Consider the following 22,896-nt stretch of genomic DNA (forward strand, 5'->3'; position numbering starts at 1 on the left):
GGATAAAAACACTCTACAAGTAGAACTCTCCTAAAACAACACGAAGGAGCCTTCTTTAGACTTCATCTAAAATAATATACTGATTCTGAGCTGAGAATGTGCATATGTAGTGGTTTGCTTAGGAAGTCATTATGAATTTAAAATGCATTCAAATAAAAAGCTCTGATTACAAATTGTTGTGCTTACTGTTTTATAGATGAACATTGTGTGAGTCGCTGTAACTCCCAGAGCTGCATATTAGCCCAGGAAGAGGAGCAGTATCTACACAGTGGAGACCAGCAACTGACTCGACATGTGTTGCTGTGTTTACTTCTCATTATTGGCCTGTTTGCTGTAAATGTTTCTTTTGATTTTGTTTGGGAGCCATTTCTTTAAATGTTTGACAAAGGTTTTTTCCAGGCATCTGGGAGAAACTTGGTTGCTCCTTCCCAGGGGAGTTGCAGCACTAGCATCTCCTAATCGTGAGCTAATGTTTTGGGAGGAAGAAGAATGAGTAATTCACATTACTCTGTTGCTTAAGTGCTTCAGTAACTCATTTTGCTTTGAATACTTATTCATCCTATGCTCTGAACCTAGAATTTGGAGTAAAACCAGTTATGTCTGTGATGTATACAAGGCTACTTAGTCCTAAGTTATTCCTTGACTGACTTCAGTAGATAAATGTCTACATGGTCTCTCAGAAGACAGTCCTCAGACAAATAAACTTTTAAAAATAATTTTACATTATGAAAATAATACAAGGACTTCGTACAATGGATACCATAGAGAAAAGAGGAAAAATATCCATCATACTATTACCTTCCCTTTTTTAATAGTTTTCATGGTTCTAATAATACATACAGATTTATGTCCTGCTTTGTGACTTATATCAAACATTTTCATGTTGCTGCAAAAGTGTTCTAATTGTTACTTTAAATAGCTCCTCAATAAACTATAGAGGATATGCATTACAATTCAATCATTTTCTTATGGATTGTTCCTAGATTTTTAGAATTCACTAATAAACATCTCAATGCAGTATATTTCCTTATCATAGATTCTCAAAAGTTGGAAAACCTGGATTAAATAGCATAAATATTTTTGTGTCTTTGGATGCATTCTATTAAGTTGTTTTCCAAAGGAGTAGTATAGGTTTGTAAAGTACTCTCACCAACATTGACTATTACAAATTTTTTACTTGATAATTTTATAAGTGAAATATAGCACTTCATTTTAAAATGCATTTGATTATCAAAGCATTTTTAAAAATTAGTTCTACAAAGTCTTCTTTTGTGAATTACTAGTTATTATATAATTCTTTGTGATGGTTCAAGTATAACTAGCCTAGTGATAGGCAATGGACCATGTAACCTATGAAGAAACTCTCTTACACTTTCCACACTGCAATGCTTGTTACATAGAATCGTATCAGCCAGCACCATTTTAGCTGCTGTTTAAGAACAAAAATCAAAAATTAAGAAATGGTGCCAAGAATTGCTGCTCGGTGATGTGATTGTTTTCCCTGTGTAAAACTAATTTTAAAATCAGACCTGTCTTAGGCTAGTTGAAGTCCTGATGTATTATGTAAGCTTCTGTATTATGGCTCATGTCTTCTTTCTTCAAATCTGATCAGAATAGATGCTGTTTGAATGACACCTGTCAAGAAGAGAGGTTTAAACCTCGTGTTTGAAAGACAAAGCCTCTGTATTCTCTTGGGTGTTTTTCCCTTTAGTCCTTTTCTTCCTAATTATTAAGTAGATAAATTATTGTACTATGTTCTGGATAGAGAGAAATGATCAGCTTGCTTCATTTTAAAGTCCTATTTTCTCCTTCCTTTACAGAATCTTTCCAGTTGTTTATGGTGGCTATTCAACCAAGAGCCTGGGAGACTATATGTTGAATTACAGTTTTTCTGTGCTGTGTTTAACTTTGGCCAGGTATTTATTTACTGAGAACGTTGAGGAGTTTCTGTTTTCCTGGATGGTTTGATTAGGAGGTGGTAGTACGGATGTTGTTGTTTTCTTCTAAATCAAAAGGGTTTCGTTTGTTTGCCAGCTGCTGGTATGCGTGACAGCTGACAGCTGCTGCCTATCTCCTAGTAGAGATGAATTATTATATTGGTTAAAGTCATCAGAATGCACACTGAGTGTTTCAGTCAGAAATACCAAATAGTTTTTTGCTTTGGTTTTGAGATAAAGGATGGTAATTTAAGCAGGGACAAGATGTTCCAAGTTCTTTTTAAACTTCATTGTAGCCTTAAGAAGTTACTTTGGGAAAATGACTTAACTTCTTTGAGCCTTTAGTTTAGTCACTTATTTAAATGCACAACATTTCATTTACATTTTGTTGTTTCTTAAACTATAGGTACTTATATTCTCTTTTAAAAAATCATGCGGCATATAAATAAAATTTGACCAAGGATAGTAGATACGATTCCCTCAGAGTGTACCATATGCCAAACATTTTAAGCATTTTACATTAATTATTTCATTTAAACATCACAATAATATCTGTGAAGTAGACTCTTACCCCCTAGTTTAAAAATTAGAAATTAAAATTCCATTGAAGATTTAAGAATAAATGAAGGTGTCCTTGGTGGTGTAGTGGTTGAGAATATGCCTGCCAGTGCAGGGGACACGGGTTTGATCCCTGGTCCGGGAAGATCCCACATACATCAGGGCAGCTAAGCCCACATGCCCTAGAGCTTGGGCTCTGCGAGAAGAAAAACCACTGCAGTGAGAAGCCCTAGAACCACAGAGTAGAACTACAGCCCTAGAACTACAGAGTAGCCCCTGCTCACCACAGTTAGAGAAAGCCTCTGTGTAGCAAAGAACACCCAGAGCAGCCAAATATAAATAAATAAGTAAATATTTAAAAAAGAATAAATGATATTTTGCATAATGGGAAAATATTTTTATGTGAAAACTAGACATTTTTATTCCACTTCAATCCCTTGCTTTTTAATTAGAAAATATTAGTCCCCAGATTAAGTATCAGGTTGAAAAAATACAGTACTTGAAATCACTGGGTTTGCTTATTAAACCTGAAATAATTGGCCATATGACTTAGTTAACATGTATTAGTATATAACATGCATATTTAGACAGACGAGTGACCTATCCATTTATTATAGTCAGACATGAGCATGCCAAGGACTCCTTGATGTCCACCTCACTGTGGTACTGTTTACAGTCTGAACTATAAAATACTAGGTTGAAAAATCATAGTCTTACTCAGTATCTTGCATTCAGAAAGCCCACTCCAAGCTGAGCCATTCCAGGACTGGGACTCACAGAGCTTCACAAACAGAAGCTACTGCCAGGAATGTTGCGTTTGAAATGCGGCCCCCACAGCTTATGGTTGAAGTGCTTCAAAGAAGGGAGAGAGATACAAAACCTGCTCCCATTCCATTTTCCTCCTGGGGAGGTGTGGTAGTAGGATCATTCCTTTCTGGTAGTGTATAATGTGAAGTGCAGACAGACAGATTCTTCATGTCACTGCATTCTTCATCTCGCCCACGCCAACCTGCACGAGGATCCTTACCCTGCTGTGCCTGACAGATGGCAGTTCCCAGCCTCCCAACTTCCCAGGCAGTCCTGATCGTCCTGCTGTGTGGCTAATAGCTGGTGCTAGTTTGCCTCATTATGCCCAAATTCTTCAAACTCTTTCCCTAAGCAGTAGCCAATTTCATTTCACATAACTTTTGTTCAGTTACTTCATTTTAATCAGACACTATAGCACTTGTTAATTCTATTGTCTCTGAAGTTTTAACAGAAAAATAATAAAGAAGTACTTAAGCATAATGGGAGATATTTTCTTTTCTTTTCAGAAAGGGGCAAAAAGATCCACAGCCCTTAAATGTTTTCATTTTTCTCCAGTAAGCTAGCTTGCTAGTGTGGTTGCCCAGGACTCATATCACCCATCATAATTAGCAGGAAAGATGATTGGGAAGAGGCAGCCAAATACCATAAAACCATCCCTCAGTATCCGAGGGGGCTTGGCACCAGGACACACCCTTAGGTACCAAAATCCATGGATGCTCAAGTCCCTCATATAAAATGGCATAGTATTCGCATACAACCTATGTACATCCTCCCATTTACTTTAAATCATCTCTAAGTTACTTATAACACCTAATACAATGTAGTGCTATGTAAATAGTTGTCAGTACACAGCAAATTCAACTTTTGCTCTCTGGAAATTTGTGGAACTTCTTTCCCCAAATATTTTTGACCCACAGTAGGTTGAACCCGTAGATGCAGAACCTGTGGATATAGAGTCAACTGTACCTGCCATCAGGCACTGAACTTTATAGAGTCTGCCTGTGTGTTCTATTTAAAATGTTGCTCTAATCAACAGAGGTTTACTTCCCCAAGCACTAAAGTTTTTCATTTCTGTCTTAAACTTTTATTGTAGAGCTCATAAAATAATAACCTTTTTTTCCTTCCATAGGGGTTTATTTCCTTTGGCATCTTTGGATTGGACAAACATTTAATCATCCTACCTTTCAAAAGAAGGTAATTTTAGTTTTGAAATAAAGCTATAACTGTAAAGGTAATGACAAAGCCATTTATTAAGATACTTAAATGTTTAATTAAGCCTTTAGAAACTTCTAGGAGACTACAGAATGGTTAACCTAAGCACCATAGAAAGGTTTTCTGTTGATTCACATATTTGTTATATATAACTGCAGGGAAAATGTCAGAAGAGCTGTCAATAATCCAACATTGTAATTTGCATTTTAATAGGAATTGATGAAAACTGACTTCTGTCTATGCCATTAACTATATAAAATAAAATGAAACTTGAAAATGTATTTGCAAATGGAAATAAGAGGCGGTATGCTCCCAAAGGTCTATATTTGGTTGTCTTTCTCCTTTGACAACAGGATTTTTCTATTACACTGACAATTTATAGAAAACTCAAGTTTTCTTCTTTTTAAATTTCATTTTTTAAAACTGGCTTGGTGAAGAGTTTCTTGAATTCAGGTCAGGAATTTCTTTGTGAAAAATAATGAAGTGGGAACACTTCACCTTCGTGGTAGGAGGAAGTGGGGATGGGGGAGAAATTTTGTACTTCCTTGTTTGTTTTCAAAGTCAAAATTAATAGAAACTAGAAGTGCTAGTGGAACTTATCTTATAGGCTATATAAAAGTGCCCAGTAAATGGTTCCTGTTCTTCTCCTTTTTTCCATCATCATTATTGAAATGTAGCTGCTAGGGTTGGTCACAATGCTTTGAAGAAAGAAGAAGGCGTAATAGGAAAGTCACTGCGCTTAGTCATTAGCTTCATGATGTGGATCATTTAAGAGAGTCAACAGATCTGCTGTCTGGGTTGGCAAAAGAGAATTGTTCTTTACTCTATATCCCATTATTTGTCTCTCTGGTAAATTAAAATTTAAATTAAATTAAATCGCTTGATCGCTGTATATTATTTTTGCATTTTAAAACTACAGAATGTAGAATAAGGAACTTCATTTTTTGGTAGATCCTGAAATAGTTCAAACATGTCTAGAGGGTTTATAAAATGTTCAAGTCTTCTGCCCAAGCCTGCTCTGAACAGGAAACTAAATGCTGGTTAAATATATTTCTGCTTCAGAGACTAAGATGTCTGGGTGTTGTAAATGACAGCTGTGGTGAATGATAGCTTTGGAACAGCCATATTGACGGAGTGATAAGCAAGAAGGAGCTCTCTCAGGGCTTTTCTTTCCTAAAAAATTTCATCCTAAAATTTTTGGTTTTCAGACTTGAATTCCTATGGAACAGTAAAGAAACAGCAGAAAATAAGGATTCTTCTGTTCCTGAGGAAATAAAAATGACCTGTCAACAATTTATCCATTATCACCGTGACCTCTGTATCCAAAACATTGTGAAGGAAAGAAGGTAAGTACAGGTTCTAGATAATTATATATTAGATGATTAATTTTGGTTTGTGATAGGCTAACATGCTTGTAACTAACTTTGTTATTTTCAATAACACATATACACATAAAAGTTAAAATAGCTATAGGTCAGTTTATAGTTTAAGAAACAGCATTTATAAAAGCCATATAACTTGAATTTTTACATTTTTAAATGCCATTTATGATTTCCATATAAAATATGGAAACTTTAGAATGAACCAAAATATAGCAGAATATTAACATTCAGTTCATGTTGGCCATTAATATCTCTCACGAAACTTTGAATTTTGTATTTAGAAGTGATTTTATATTCCCTATCTCCTAAGGATATGCTAGTAATATGCTACTTCATATTATTAATGATATTATCAAGAAAGTAAAGTGAAATTTCTGTCTTTTAATTAATTCTGCTGCTTATTTTTTGACCTCAAGCCCTAATCTTTAGTCTTTGACATCATATTTATTCTTCTAATCCTCAGGCATGGAGTATACAGCAGGAAAGAATAAGCAAATGTTCTAGTGCCAATATATTTGGTTGTCGAAAAACAGGAAAAGAACAGAACATGATATAAAGAAGCTAATACTTTTTTTTCTGTAACTGAAAAGTTGAAAATCTATGAAAATTACCATTCAGGATAATTTATTTACATATATTCTGCCCCTATATTTCATTAGAACCAGAAGGTATCCTGATTCAGCTAGTAGAAAGGGGATTCACTGGGTGGAGACCAACACTAAACCTCAATGCCTGGATCTGTCACTTTGTGGGAGATTACTAGCTGTGTGACATTGGGCAAGTTCAGTTCTCCAAACCTTAATTCTCTTCCTCTTTAAAATATCTAGCTCTTGGGGGTTGTTTGCATTAGATAACAAAATCTATGTAATGGGCCTAGCCTAGTTTCTGGGAATGGTAAACTATGAATAAAAATGAGTTTCCCACCCCTAAAGGGCCAAACACAATGATTTCAAAGTACAATCTATGGATAGTTTCAACAATTTAAAATTGCTTTTTCAAATTGAGAGAGGGAACTCTGTGTTAGCTCCACCAGGCCCACTCTGACTGCTGACTGTTAGGAAGCATAGCTCTTGCCATTTGCAGGGCTGCCAGGCTGCCTCCGTCCCAGATGGTGAACGGGCACAGGCTGGCTCCAGTCCTCTGTCACTCTGCACAACTTCCTAGACTGCAGTTGTACTGCCTGATCAGTCCTCAGAAGCAAATATGAAGCAGCTGGTGTCCGGATTAGAAGGTGTAGGGCTATATATTTAAAATCAACAAGCAGGAAGAAGGCTCAGACTTGGGATGTAATATTCAGGCTTTTGTTCAAAGTGATGTTTGTCATTGCAAAGCATAAATTAAGATATCCTATTACTAAGTAAAATACTGATGTTACAATAATATTTATGTACTTGAGAAATTGTTTCATGTGTATTAACTTTTTAATTTTTATATGAAATGCTAATTTATATTCATGATTAAATGTTTTAAAAGTTTTTGTCACCTGTTTCTCATTTCATCTTGATTTTTCAGCCACTGTTTTCCTATTGTCAAGCACTTTAGGTTTTACAGCTTGACTAATGCTTGTGGACAGATTCATGTATTTGCATTAGGAAGACAAAATTTAAATAATTAAGAAGTAGGTTTATAATTTAAAAATTAAAAATAATCTGAGAAATCTTATGGAAATTCCTCCAAAAATTAAAAATAGAACTGCCATATGATCCAGCAATTCCACTTCTGTGTATTTACCCCCAAAAAATTAAAAACACTAATTAGAAAAGGAATGTGCACTCCTTTGTCCACTGCTGTATTATTTACAATAGCCAAGATATTAAAAAAAAAACAAACAAACCTGTGTCCCTCAGTAGAATTGATAAAGAAGATACTGTGTGTGTGTGTGAATATATATAGTGTATACATATATATACACAATAGAATATAACCCAGCCACAAAAGAAGAATGAAATCTTGCCATTGTGACAACATGGAGGGCATTATGCAAAGTGAAATAAGTCAGATAGAGAAAGATAAATACTGTTTGATTTCACTTATATGTGGAAACTAAAAAAACAAAACAAATGAGCAAGCATTACAAAACAACAGAGTCATAGATACAGACAACAAGTGGTTGCCAGAGGGGAGAAGGGTGAAGGGAAGAAAGTAGGTGAGGGAGATTAAGAAGTACAAACTCCCAGTTGCAAAATAAATGAATCACAGGGATGAAATGTACAGTGTGGGGAATAGAGTCAACAACTATGAAAAAAAATCTTATATTTATAGCAAGACAGATCTCACTTATCCTTTCCCTGCTTCATAAGGCAACAAATTCCTATCATATCAATAAGATTATTTTGCTCAGGACATGAAGGCTATTTGTGGGCACTGTGATAAGCAGAAAATATTAAGGTTTGATTTGAGTAACTTAGTAAAAATTGTCACTTTTTGCTGCTGCTGCTGCTGCTAAGTCACTTCAGTCATGTCCGACTCTGTGTGACCCCATAGACGGCAGCCCACCAGGCTCCCCCATCCCTGGGATTCTCCAGGCAAGAACACTGGAGTGGGTTGCCATTTCCTTCTCCAATGCATGAAAGTGAAAAGTGAAAGTGAAGTCGCTCAGTCGTGTCTGACTCTTAGCGACCCCATGGACTGTAGCCTTCCAGGCTCCTCCATCCATGGGAGAACTTTCAAAAATATTATTTAATGTTCCTGAAACAATTATGTATTTTAACTAAGAGTATAACTTATAAAATATGTAATAGGTATCTACAGAACTCATCTGATCATAAAAGACCATCTACTATAAAAAGAATATTTCTCTGTTGATGCAGTTACATTATCTAAGTCATTAAGTGTTTCTGTTTTCACAAGCATGGCATATTTTGTTTTCCTCTGGTAGATCTTTCTAGGGTTAGGCGATTTAACAAACCCTTTATATTCAGAATAGTTTCATCCCTGTCACCTCTTAACTATCATGCTGTCTTTCCCTGTCTCCTGTTTTTCCTGGCTTGTCTTCCATCATGCAGTTCTGATACCAGATTTACAGAACACATGGGTGAATCATTCCTTTGACATACAGGTGTGGTGCAAAGACTTCTGCCGGGACCTTCTGTGGCTGTGACTTGGTGAACTGGCTCATTGAAGTTGGCCTCGCCTCTGACCGTGGGGAAGCTGTGATATACGGAGATAGACTGGTGCAAGGGGGAGTCATCCAGCATATCACCAATGAATATGAATTTCGGGATGAGTACTTGTTTTATAGATTTCTTCAGAAGAGTCCTAAACAGAGTCCTCCCACTATTAATGCGGACATTCCCCAGCAGGAAAGATACAAAGAAATTGAGCATTCATCCCCATCCCCTAAGACCTAAGTTACGAAGGAGACAAGCCCACATGGAGTCATACTTTAGCCTCAGATCTGTTACTTATTAGCTGTGGGACCTTTGGCAAATCACCACGTTTCTGAGCCTCAGTTGCCTCTCTGTAAAAATTGACATGTTCCCACTCCATGCTAATATTCTGTGATTTTACGTGTATGTGTAACACACAGAAAACTGACTTAGAAAAAAGAGAACCAAATCAAAATTTAAAGTTCTGATAATGAATATAGTAATTACTATAATTATGTCAACATTTTAAAACATTGCTTCTTCAACTGTGTGCTATAATTTCAAAATCAACATCCAATTTACTATTCTTTTAAATTGCCAAGTTTGGCAGGTGTGCTGCTGGGGGGATATGGTCCTTAAATTATGACCATTTTGCACTTATTGATAGCATTTCCTAAAAGAAGTTTAATGATTGTAATGAGAGGCCTTCTTATTCTATTTTTCCCCTTTCCTCGGCAAATAGTACTCATTAAAAACTAGAAGCACTTTTTTTTTAAGGTTCATCTTCTCTTGCTTTGCTATCCAAAATAGTAATCTGTGCCATTAGGAGGGGAATAAAAACCTCCATAAATATTATTATCTCTAAAATCCATCAACAGAAGTGTAGTCTAATCTTTAACTTTTGTACTAAAAATAATAATTTGAGCAGATGCATTTAAATTTGCCAACAAAATTATTGCCATGTGAAATATCATTTCTGGTGTTTGCACAAAGCATCTCAGAGCAGAAGGATAACCCTATACCTTTTCCCTGCAGTTAAAAAGAAGAGAAACTATGTAATTCAAGTCGAGATTTTTAAATTCTTTACCTAACATCCTACTGTTACATATACAATTTAGTTTTAAATATCCATGTATAAAAATTTATACATTTGAAAATTATTAAATGTTGCCCTCAGATAAGCTTTACCTTCGGTCAATTAAAGAGACATCTATTCGCATGACCTTTGAACCTCTACTTAACTGCTAGGTGTCAGTACTGGTTTAACTTATTGAAAACTGTTTCAAATATTTATTTGTCTCATACTTTTTAGTGTCATATGTAAAGGCCATTTAGAAAATAATTTATAGGGTTAAATCACTGCCTTTTTAATGCAACAAAATGTAACAACAACAACAAAAAAAACCCTGCATGGAAGCCTAGGGTATTTAACGAGTAAATTACACATTAATGTGTAGTATTAATCTATACCAATTTTAAGTTTAATAAGGGAATGGGGTTTTCAGCAGAACTGTCTTGCTACGTAACTTTTTTTTTTAATGACCACATAATAACTCTCAGAATGCTCAGGAGTAAGCATAAAGCCTCACTGCTGTACCAGGAGACTTAGAGTGATAGCAATAAAGATACTAATTCATATGCATGCAAGCAACACAAACTCAAGTGGGGAATTTGTTTTGCTTGTGAACAGGTCATATTACACATGTTATTTGCATGAAGGGAATTGGAAGCATCTTTTTCCATGGAAGCACTAAAAGAAACCCTGACTCAGAAAGATCTGCAGTTTCAGATAATGGAAGTTTTTAAGAGATGTTTTTAGAATTAAGGATATGCTAGTTTTATTAAATAAAAATATTTGTAACTTTTACTTGCTCACTGACAGCAAGTTTCTCAATAAAATACCTATTTTAACTTGCTTTGCCAGTGTCTTTTCTTTGAGTAATCCAAATAATGCAGAAGCCGTCAGAGAGGTCTTTTCTATAGATTCTCAATGTTTCCTTAAGCGGATCTCTTGAGGCTGACTATCCTTCATGACCCAATGGGACCTGTGCACAGGACCTTGCCCAAGGATGCACTCAATAAGCACCTTTTATTCATGAGTCAGTATGACATTAAAGTCCTCACATATTTATTTTTTTCATAATTTTTAATATGTAGGGTCACAGCTGGAAAACTTATCCAATACAATTTTGATTAAAAGCTGCCACTTTTATACTAATCTTCAGCATGATCAGTTGTTCTTTTCTGTTATCAATGTGTAATTCCATGCCTAACTTGTGTTTAAATTTCAGTATTTTTTAGAATAAGGTTAAATGAGCTTGTCATTTTAAGAATAATAATTAATGATCAGTAAACTACTAAAAACACAAAAATAATGTAAAAGTATTATGTCACATTTGCTATGCAGCAGAATACAGCTTAGTTTTGCCCCATCATACCTCATATCATGTATAATATTAAATTAATTTGGATCACTAAACTAGATGGTCAGGTGATTGAGTTATGGTTGGAAACAAGATCAGAAATATCACCGTTTTTCAGGAAAAGACAGGATAATAAATTTCTCCAATTATTATGATAAAAGCCTAAAAGAGAAAACATTCACTCTGCAAAACCTGTTTTAGAGCAAAATTACAAATAGGAACTAGATTTCCAAAATTCTAGGTGGCATAATTATTTCTATGGTAAATATTTTCATTAAAAATTAATATATAAATTGATGTTTTCATCAAAGATCGAACTCGCTTTCTCTAAAATACTCATTTATTAGATTATTCCCTTGGTTTATTATGTAATGGTAAATAATAAACCACATAAGGACTGACCAAAAAAGCACTTAATTTGAGCTACTATATTTTTTACTCTTAAGAAACCCGTGAAATTTAAGAAAACCTTAAATTTTCTAAAATATACCACAAGGCATTAATTACCCACTCAAGGACCAAAGCCCAAATACCATTTCAGATTTATAAAGTCTCCCAAAATGTTTTATAAATTAATTGGCTATTTTATAAACATTAATGTAATAATTCTTGTCTTTATTTGGGGAGTTATTATTCCCATTTTGATTATGAAAAAAGGGAACAGATTGACCTCAACCTTAATAAAAGGCTATCTTATCTTCCAAGTTATACAGCTGGATTGTCTAGCTAACATTCTCAACTTTACAAGCAGAAAAGAGGACTGTGTAAATTTTTTCCATCAGTCCTCAAATGTTAATTTAACATGTTTATTGAGCATCTACCTTGTGCCAGACATAATGTTGAATACTAAGTACACAACAGTGGCGGAAAATTGTGAGAGAGAGAGGTGTTAAACATTTAATTACACTTGTGATCAGGCTCTCATGTGGCTCTGAAAGTGTGTATCAAGAGACCCAACCTTGTGTGGGGAAACTTCCCTAAGGAAGTCATGCTTCAGCAGAACTCTCTATTAAAGAGCACATGAAATGAATGATGCAGGCAGAGGGTGTAGTCATGATGAGGGGACTGGGCACATTCAAGGAACTGAAAGAGCAGAATAGAAACTTAAAAAAAAAACCCATGACAAACGCATAAATAAGATAGACGGGAGCAGAATCTTGTTGATAGTTGGTAAGGATTGGGACTTGTCTCAGTGACTGTTTTAAAAGAGTTTTAGATTCAGTAAGAAAATTAACAGCTTAATTTCTAAAAATGAGCAGAAGATCTGAACAGATATCTCACCAAAGAAGATACAGAGATGGCAAATAAGCATATTAAAAGGTGCTTTGCATCATATGTCATTAGGGAAATACAAATTAAAACAATGAGATACTACTATGCAGATGGTGATTGCAGCCATGAAATTAAAAGACACTTACTCCTTGGAAGCAAAGTTATGACCAACCTAGATAGCATATTCAAAAGCAAAGACATTACTTTGCCAACAAAGGTCCGTCTAGTCAAGGCTATGGTTTTTCCTGTGGTCATGTATGGATGTGAGAGTTGGACTGTGAAGAAGGCTGAGCGCCAAAGAATTGATGCTTTTGAACTGTGGTGTTGGAGAACACTCTTGAGAGTCCCTTGGACTGCAAAGAGATCCAAGCAGTCCATTCTGAAGGAGATCAGCCCTGGGATTTCTTTGGAAGGAATGATGCTAAAGCTGAAACTCTAGTACTTTGGCCACGTCATGCGAAGAGTTGACTCATTGGAAAAGACCCTGATCTGGGAGGGATTGGGGGCAGGAAGAGAAGGGGACGACAGAGGATGAGATGGCTGGATGGCATCACCGACTCGATGGACGTGAGTCTGAGCGAACTCCGGGAGTTGGTGATGGGCGTGCTGTGATTCATGGGGTCGCAAAGAGTCGGACACGACTGAGCAACTGAAGTGAACTGACATACCTATTAGTATGGCCCAAATCCAGAACACTGACAACATCAAATGTTGGCAAGGATGTGGAACAATAGGAACTCTTATTCATTGCCGGTAGGAAAGCAAAGTGATAGTAGTCACTTTAGAAGACAGTTTGGCAGTTTCTTATAAAATTAAACATACTCTTAGCATGATATCCAACACTCATGTTCCTGAGTACATACTCAAATGAGCTGAAAACATGTCTACACAAAAACCTGCACACACATGTTTACAGCAGCTCTATTTATAATTGCCAAAACATAGAAGCAACCAAGATGCCCTTCAGTAGTGGATGTCAGCAACCAGGATAACCAGACAATGGAATATTATTCCTCACTAAAAAGAAATGAGCTATCAAGCCATGAAAAGACATAGAGGAAACTTATATTACCAAGATATAGGGACAATCTGCAAAGGCTATATACTGTAGAATTTCACTTATATAATACTCTGGAAAAGCCAAAACTGTAAAGACAATGAAAAACGAGTGGCTGTCAGGGGTTAGGGGAAGGGACGGATGAATAGGTGGAACGCACAGGACAGAGCGATGAAACTGTTCTGTATGATACTGTAATTGTAGATACATGTCACTATACATGTGTACATGTGTACAATGAGTGAACCCTAATGTAAACTCTGGATTTGGGGTGATAATGATGTGTCAATGTAGGTTCATCAAGCATAACAAACGTAGCACTCTGGTGTGACATGTTGATGGTAGAGGGAGGGTAGAGGAACAGGGGTACATGACAACTCTGTACCTTCTGCTTACTTTTGCTTTAAACCTAAAACTGCTCTAAAAATAATCTATTTTTTTTAATTCGGAGGGAAATTCATGACCAGATTTAAAATTTTAATAGGTCATTTTGGCTGCAGTGACCCACGTGGCTGAAGATAAAGAGCACAAATGGGTGTAGAAGAACTTAACTGCAGTGGTCCAGGTAAGAGCCTGGTGCTAGTTTGGTCTAGCATGGTATCAAAGGAGAAAGTGAAAACATGCAGGCCCTAGAGAGAGAAATAAGACTCACATTTCTGTGCCGCAATAAACCACTGCACTGCTTACCCTTCGTTTCCTCACATATTAAAAAAGAGAGAGGGGGCACATGAGGTTGGCTAACGTGCTTCATGACTTAAGAACCTATCCCTGAATTATATGTAAGACAAACCAGAATTAACTGAGTACTTGATAAAGTTTTCTTTTGTAATGGAAGTCCTATGTTAGACAAAAGCTCTCAGATGATTTTTAAGAGAAAATTTTAAAAAATTTCTGAGCACTCTTTAGCAATAATAGTAACACAGTATTTTACTAACAATCCTAATTGCAATGATGTGTGTGCATGCTAAGTTGCTTCATTCATATCCGACTCTTTGCAACCCTATGGACTGTAGACCCCCAGGCTCATCTGTTCATGGAATACTCAAGGCAAGAATACTGGAGTGGGTAGCCCTTCACTCCCTTCTCCAGGGGATCCTCCCAACCCAGGGATTGAACCCAGGTCTCCCACACTGCAGGCAGATTCTCTACATCTGAGCTAGTGATCAATAAATATGACAGTATAATCAAATACCTAACATAGAAATTTCTAGAAACCAATAAATACCATGTCATTTTGAGTTGGATTTTTCTTTTGTTTATATTTGCAACTTTGAGTCTTTCTTGGTAATCTCTGTGTAACTTTAACAAAGTTTTATAATTTGGGGACAAATACTATTACTCATATATAATGCTCATAACACATTATACATTATAGCATTTTAATGTTTATAATATGTTAATATTTCTATTTCATCACCACTATCCCACTCTTTGGAAGGAAAGTTATGACCAACCTAGACAGCATATTCAAAAGCAAAGACATTACTTTGTCAACAAAGGTCCGTCTAGTCAAGGCTATGGTTTTTCCAGTGGTCATGTATGGATGTGAGAGTTGGACTAGAAGGAGGGCTGAATGTAGAAGAACTGATGCTTTTGAACTGTGGTGTTAGAGAAGACTTTTGAGAGTCCCTTGGACTGCAAGGAGATCCAACCAGTCCATCCTAAGGGAAATTGGTCCTGGGTGTTCATTGGAAGAACTGATGTTAAAGCTGAAACTCCACTATTTTGGCCACCTGATGCAAAGAGCTGACTCATTTGCAAAGACCCTGATGTTGGGAAAGATTGAAGGCAGGAGGAGAAGGGGACGACAGAGGATGAGATTGTTAGATGGCATCACTGACTCAATGGACATGAGTTTGGGTAAACTCCGGGAGTTGGTGATAGACAGGGAGGCCTGGTGTGCTGTGGTTCATGGGGTTGCAAAGAGTCAGACACGACTGAGCAACTGAATTGAACTGAACTGATCCCATTCCTGTTCCTGTTTTCCTTGAATGAACAGAAGTAAAAGATGTGAGATTTGAGACACCAAAACAGTATCTCCTAGGGTCTTGGCTTATTTCATGTCCTGATCTCCCAGAAAAGCTCTAAGTAAGGAGCATGGGTGAGAGAATGCTAGATAATTAGAGCTAAAAAGCTCACTGGTCAGCTAAGTCTTGACAAAGAGCATGTTTGAGTTTAATAAAAAATTTGCATAATTAAAACACTAATAAAACAATGTGTAAATCTAGAAAATTTTGCTAGAGCTGGCTAATACTTGCCTAAAGCACAAAAAATTTATTAGTTGAGACAATATTTTCCACTAAAAAGAAAAATTTGCTTTCTTACTGTAACTAATAAATGCATACATTATTTTAATGTTTCATGCTTTATGCAGAATTGGACATTTCATTATTGTGATTTTTTTAAGATATCATGGCTAACAAAATGTATACATCAATACCTGAAGCAACACCTGACTATCCATGATCTATATGTCCAATTCCAATCTTATTTCCTTTCTCAGTATTTCATCAAAGCTATATGTAGTTTTAATAGCCATGCTATCACTTGAATGCTATTAAAGAATAGTCAGATCTGCTCAAACTAAGTTTATATTATTTACCAAAGTAATGGATTCTAACTTTGAGGATGATTGCTGACCATTTATGTGATCACTAAGAACTAACATTTGACTTATAAATTCTAATTTCATCTTCTGTACACTGATGAAGAAGATTAACAATTTTATCCACTTGAAGATGCTTGTTTTGAAGGACTGATTCCATCTCTTTGAACAGTTCTTTCTCCAGTTTTCTCATGTTGTCCAACATTGTTTTGGCTTTTTCCTGAACAATTGAAAAATAAAAATTAGTAAATACACAGACACATATGTGCATGTGAATGCACACACACACACACACACACACGAGTCTAACCAAATTCCAAATCACCTCTACAGACAAGGTTTGTTCATTCTGGTTTCAATTTCTGGTTCAGTTCCCCTTCTATTCTTTAGACAAAGAAAGAATGAAATTCTTTGGGAAAAATCATTGTTCTAGTTTGAGTTAATCTATTAACCACAAACTATTAGTTATTCTTAGTAGAAAAGACAATAACAAATATGTAGTATTAGTCCATAAGCAAGAAACATAAAAGACAAATAACAGGTCAATTGAAATTTTTATATTAATTGTGAATAGGGAAGACTGATGAAAACTGGCTGAGCTATTTTTGTGAATTTGGATCTTCTATTTTTAAGACCAGCATTATCAGATTAAACAGGGGAATAGAATAGTAACATTCAAGGGAAAGAACAACTAAAAGAAAAGAGATTTTCTCATGATTCCTTGTTTCAACAGGGGGTTAAAAAAGTCAGGATTCTTATTGAAAGGAGCAATTTCAAGTTATTAATGAATTACCATCAGTTAGAGGGTAGGTACTGGTAGAGAATTATAAAAAGTGAGTATAATTTTGAAAATTTGAACCATTATGGAGCAGAACTCCATCATGATTCTTAACTTTGAGCTGTACTTCAATATGAAATTGTATGCAAATTTTTTCCCCTCAAGAAACTCTGCATTCCATATCTGAACAAAAAATGTATTTTGTTTATAAATGGTATTAGAACAATTTGGTCACCTCTTTGAAAAAGTTAGAGCCCTACTTCATAACACCTGCAAAAATAAATTCCATATAAAGAACTATTTTTTCCAAATATACACATACATACTAGAAGAAAATGCAGAGGTTATATTTATTTTGAGGTGAGGCAGGCCTTCTGAAGCATGAAATCAAAATGTCTTACAGTAACAAATATACTTTACTAAATTTTAAACTTTTGTCTGACAAAAAAGTTAAATAAAATGAGATTAAACATTTGCTACCTAACAAAGTTATTCACATATTTTTTGCCTCTTTGGGGCAAAGGGCTAAACAATCAAGAATCACTTGAAAAACGGGCTAAGGAATATAACAGGCAAATCATTTAAGAAGAAATACCAAAGGCCAATAAACATATGAGATTTTCAACTTCATTAGTAATCAAGAAATGGTAACAAACTACCAGTAGAACTGACTCTCCCTAAAACACAAAAGTAGTTATTTACACAGCCAGGACTAAAACCAAACTCTTTGACAATTCTTCCCTCAAATTCTACTGTATTTCCACTACTTTGTTGTCAATCAATATTTAATACCAGCTGGTTTTAGAAAAGGCAGAGGAATCAGAGGTCAAATTACCAACATCCACTGGATCATCAAAAAAGCAAAGAGTTCCAGAAAAACATCTATTTCTGCTTTATTGACTATGCCAAAGCCTTTGACTGTGTGGATCATAATAAACTGTGGGAAATTCTGAAAGAGATGGGAATACCAGACCACCTGACCTGCCTCTTGAGAAACCTATAAGCAGGTCCGGAAGCAACAGTTAGAACTGGACATGGAACAACAGACTGGTTCCAAATAGGAAAAGGAATACTTCAAGGCTGTATATTGTCACCCTGCTTATTTAACTTATATGCAAAGTACATCATGAGAAATGCTGGGCTGGAAGAAGCACAAGCTGGAATCAAGATTGCAGGGAGAAATATCAATAACCTCAGACATGCAGATGACACCACCCTTATGGCAGAAAGTAAAGAGGAACTAAAAAGTCTCTTGATGAAAGTGAAAGAGAGTGAAAACGTTGGCTTAAAGCTCAACATTCATAAAACTAAGATCATGGCATCTAGTCCCATCACTTCATGGGAAATAGATGGGGAAACAGTGGAAACAGTATCAGACTTTATTTTTTGGGCTCCAAAATCACTGCAGATGGTGATTTCAGCCATGAAATTAAAAGACGCTTACTCCTTGGAAGGAAAGTTATGACCAACCTAGATAGCATATCCAAAAACAGAGATATTAATTTGCCAACAAAGGTTCATCTAGTCAAGGCTATGGTTTTTCCTGTGGTCATGTATGGATGTGAGAGTTGGACTGTGAAGAAAGCTGAGTGCCAAAGAATTGATGCTTTTGAACTGTGGTGCTGGAGAAGACTCTCAAGAGTCCCTTGGACTGCAAGGAGATCCAACCAGTCCATTCTAAAGGAGATCAGTCCTGGGTGTTCACTGGAAGGACTTATGCTGAGGCTGAAACTCCAATACTTTGGCCACCTCATGCGAAGAGTTGACTCATTGGAAAAGACCCTGATGCTAGGAGGGATTGGGGGCAGGAGGAGAAGGGAACGACAGATGATGAGTTGCATCACTGACTCGATGCACATGAGTTTGGGTGAACTCCGGGAGTTGGTGATGGACAGACAAGGAGGCCTGGCGTGCTGCGATTCATGGGGTTGCAAAGAGTCGGACATGACTGAGCGACTGAACTGAACTGAACTGAACTGAAGTAAACTCTAAAATAGTAACTTCTTTTAAATTTTATTTCAATGTTACTTGCAGAAATGTCAAAAAGCAATTTTATTTAGTTTAATGGGCATTTAGTAGTAATTCTACAAAACTCACTCCCAAAACAGAAAAAGAAAAAAACCTCACTCCCACAAGCAGTATTTAAGGGGAAAAGGGCACTGACAACTCTTGAGAACTATCATGAGAAATTAGAACAGTGCAGAGGCTGCTCAGGGAGGAGTGAAGGATAATCCCTCCAGAACAGACGTTCATGAAACATATCACTGAGAAACTTAAGCAAAGGCAAGAAGAACCAGAGGGTTCATCATTTTTCACAGCGCTGTGCTCAGTCAGGATGAGCCAAGCCCATGGAGGGAATGACACTTCTGACCCAGGGAACTGGGCCTGAGTCAGTGCACTTAATAGGCTCCTGGAACAAAACACTTGCCTCTCACTCCATACCACTTGGCTACAAAGAAAGTGTTTACACTGTAGGTCAGAGGTCAAACAAATTGGTCTCAGAAAAAGCAGAAGTAGTGTCAAGTGTGCGTGCATGCTAAGTCGCTTCAATCATGTACGACTCTTTGTAACCCTATGGATGGTAGCCTGCCAGGCTTCTCTGTCCAAGAGATTCTCCAGGCAAGAATACTGGAGTGGGTTGCCATGTCCTCCTCCAGGGTAGTGTCAAGAACATATAACAAATAGAGGATCTGGACAAAGCTCTCTGCTTTAAGCATAAGTTGGGGGGAGGGGAGAGCAGACAGAAAAGCATGACCACTATATAAACATACTACAGAAAAAGGAAAAAAAAAATAATTACCTAGGAGGAAAATGCATTTAATGCATTTAATGTAGAAAGAATGTAAATATATATATACCTTGACAAAGTAAAAGTAATTATAGACAATAAAAATCAGAAGCTAGTAAAAGCAAGTGAGAAAAGATATAAGATGACCAATTTTTTCCTTCATTGCAAGGAATCAGTTGATAGTTTTATGAGAAGCCTTTAGGTAACCCTTCCATTTCCTTCTAATCTATTTTTTTAATCTCTGGAGCAGAGAAGGAAGAGGGCAGGAAGGCTGAAGACATATGGATATTATAGAATTGTCTCCCCATCTATCTATCTCCCCCTCAAAGTATCTACTTATTTTTGGAGATGATATTTTGTGTGATATATTTAATCTTTTATAATACTTATGTTTAAAAGTGTTATATAAGCATTTATCATTTTGTAAAAAACTCAACTCATTATAATTATTTTAAGTCTATGGAGTGTCAAGTCACTTTCAGTTAAAATTAATCTGAGGGTACATGATCAAGAACATTATTTGAGAGACCAAGTTAACTCCCCTCCAGTAGTCTTATAATTTTTGGTGTGAGATACACTAAGCAAGCTACTTAAACTCTCCAAGTTTCAGATTTATTATGAATCAGTGAACAAAAATGGACAGAAATGAGTGAACTTAATTCACATGACCATTATATCTACTGCCGGGGCAAGAATCCCATAGAAGAAATGGAGTAGCCCTCATAATCAACAAGAGTCTGAAATGCAGTACTTAGCTGCAACCTTGAAAAAAGCAGAAAGATCTCTGTTCATTTCCAAGGCAAACTATTCAACATAATTCAAGTCTATGTCCCAGCCACTGATGCTGAAGAAGCTGAAGTTGATCAGTTCTATAAAGACCTAGAAGACCTCCTAGAACTAACACCAAAAAAAGATGTCCTATTCATCATACGGGATTGGAATTCAAACGTAGGAAGTCAAGAGATACCTGGAGTAACAGACAAGTTTGGCCTTGGTGTACAAAACAAAGGCAAAGCCTAACAGAATTCTGCCAAGAGTATACACTGGTCATAGCAAATACCCTTTTTCAACAACCTAAGATAACAACTTTACACATGGACATCACCAAATGTCAATACCAAAATCAGACTGACTACATTCTTTGTAGCCGAAGATGGAGAAGCTGTATACAGTCAGCAAAAACAAGACCTGGAGCTGATTGTGGCTGAGATCTTCAGCTTCTCTTGGCAAAATTCAGGCTTAAACTAAAGAAAGTGGGGAAAACCACTAGGCCAGCCATGTATGACTTAAATCCCCTATGAATATACAGTGGAGATGAAAAATAGATTCAAGGGATTAAATCTAGTAAATAAAGTGCCTGAAGAACTATGGACAGAGTCCATAATATTGTACAGGAAACAGTAAACAAAACCATCCCAAAAAAAAAGAAAAGCAAGAAGGCAAAATGGTTGTCTGAGGAGGTTTTACAAATAGCCGAGTTAAGAAGAGAAGTGAAAGGAAAGGGAGAAAGGGAAAGATACAGCCAACTGAATGCAGAATACCTGAGAAGAGCAAGGAGAGACAAGAAGGCCTTCTTGAATGAACAGTGCAAAGAGACAGAGGAAAACAACAGAAGGGGAAAGACTAGCTATCTCTTCAAGAAAACTGGAATATCAAAGGAACATTTCATCCAAAGATGGGCACAATAAAGGACAGAAACAGTAAAGACCTAATAGAAGCAGAAGAGACCAAGAAGAGATGGAAGGAATACACAGAAGAACTGTACAAAAAAAGATCTTAATGACCCGGATAACCACGATGGTGTGGTCACTCACCCAGAGCCAGACATTCTGGAGTGTGAAGTTAAGTGGGCCTTAGGAAGCACTGCTGTCAATAAAGCTAGTGGAGGTGATGGAATTCCAGCAGAGCTATTTAAAATCCTAAAAAATAATGCTATCAAAATGCTACACTTAATCAGTCAGTCAGTTCAGTTGCTCTGTTATGTCCAACTCTTTGTGACCCCATGGACTGCAGCACGCCAGGCCTCGCTGTCCAAAACCAGCTCCCAGAGTTTACTCAAACTCATGTCCATTGACTTGGTGATGCCATCCAACCATCTCATCCTCTGTCGTCCCCTTCTCCTCCTGCCTTCAATCTTTCTCAGCATCAGGGTCTTTGCAAATGAGTCAGCTCTTCACATCGGGTGGCCAAAGTATTGGAGTTTCAGCTTCAGCATCAGTCTTTCCAAGGAATATTCAGGATTGATTTCCTTTAGGATGGACTGGTTGGATCTCTTTGCTGTCCAAGGGACTCTCAAGAGTCTTCTCTAACACCACAGTTCAAAAGCATCAATTCTTTGGTGCTCAGCTTTCTTTATAGTCCAACTCTCACTCAATATGTCAGCAAATTTGGAATACCCAGCCATGGCCACAGGACTGGAAAAGGTCAATCCTCATCCAAGTCCCAAGGAAGGGCAGTACTAAAGAATGTTCAAACCACCATCTCCTATGCTACTAAGGTTATGTTCAAACTCCTGCATGTTAGGCTTCAGCATTATGTGAACCAAGAGCTTCCAGATGTGCAAGCTGGGTTTAGAAAAGGCAGAGGAATCAGAGATCAAATTGCCAACATTTGCTGGATTATAGAGAAAGCAAGGGAATTCCAGAAAAACATCTACCTCTGTTTCATTGACTATGTTAAAGCCTTTGACTGTGTGGATCATAACAAATTGTGGAAAACTCTTAGAGATAGAATACCAGACCATCGTACCTGTCTACTGAGAAACCTGTATGCCAGTCAAGAAGCAACAATTAGAACCTTGTATGGAACAACTAACTGGTTCAGGATTGAGAAAGGAGTACAAGACTGTTCATTGTCACCCTGTTTATTTAACTTACACGAAGAGCACATCATGAGAAATGCCATTCTGGATGAGTTACAAGTGGAATCAAGATTGCCAGGAGAAATACCAACAACCTCAGATATGTAGATGATACCACACTAATGGCA

General features: G+C 36.6%; 2 protein-coding genes across 5 annotated transcripts in view; one reads left to right on the forward strand and one right to left on the reverse strand.

The window, feature by feature from the left end:
* GPR155 (G protein-coupled receptor 155) overlaps window positions 1-10,372 on the forward strand; it is a 39,694-nt gene extending 29,322 nt beyond the window's left edge. For 2 of the 3 annotated variants that reach the window (XM_027557270.1, XM_027557279.1), the window contains 5 exons: window positions 197-333; window positions 1,821-1,916; window positions 4,432-4,496; window positions 5,723-5,860; window positions 8,955-10,372. In XM_027557270.1, coding sequence (XP_027413071.1) covers window positions 197-333; window positions 1,821-1,916; window positions 4,432-4,496; window positions 5,723-5,860; window positions 8,955-9,246 — 728 coding nt within the window. In that variant the 3' untranslated portion in view covers window positions 9,247-10,372. Of the gene's footprint in view, window positions 1-196; window positions 334-1,820; window positions 1,917-4,431; window positions 4,497-5,722; window positions 5,861-6,359; window positions 7,374-8,954 lie in introns of those variants that run through there. The other variant, XM_027557288.1, reaches the window with a different exon arrangement.
* A 719-nt stretch (window positions 10,373-11,091) lies between these two features.
* SCRN3 (secernin 3) overlaps window positions 11,092-22,896 on the reverse strand; it is a 36,876-nt gene continuing 25,071 nt past the window's right edge. The window contains exon 8 of one of the 2 annotated variants that reach the window (XM_027557306.1): window positions 11,092-16,562. In XM_027557306.1, coding sequence (XP_027413107.1) covers window positions 16,392-16,562 — 171 coding nt within the window. In that variant the 3' untranslated portion in view covers window positions 11,092-16,391. The remainder of the gene's footprint in view (window positions 16,563-22,896) is intronic. The other variant, XM_027557313.1, reaches the window with a different exon arrangement.

This window comes from Bos indicus x Bos taurus, chromosome 2, assembly GCF_003369695.1.
Source record: "Bos indicus x Bos taurus breed Angus x Brahman F1 hybrid chromosome 2, Bos_hybrid_MaternalHap_v2.0, whole genome shotgun sequence".
NCBI lineage: Eukaryota > Metazoa > Chordata > Mammalia > Artiodactyla > Bovidae > Bos > Bos indicus x Bos taurus.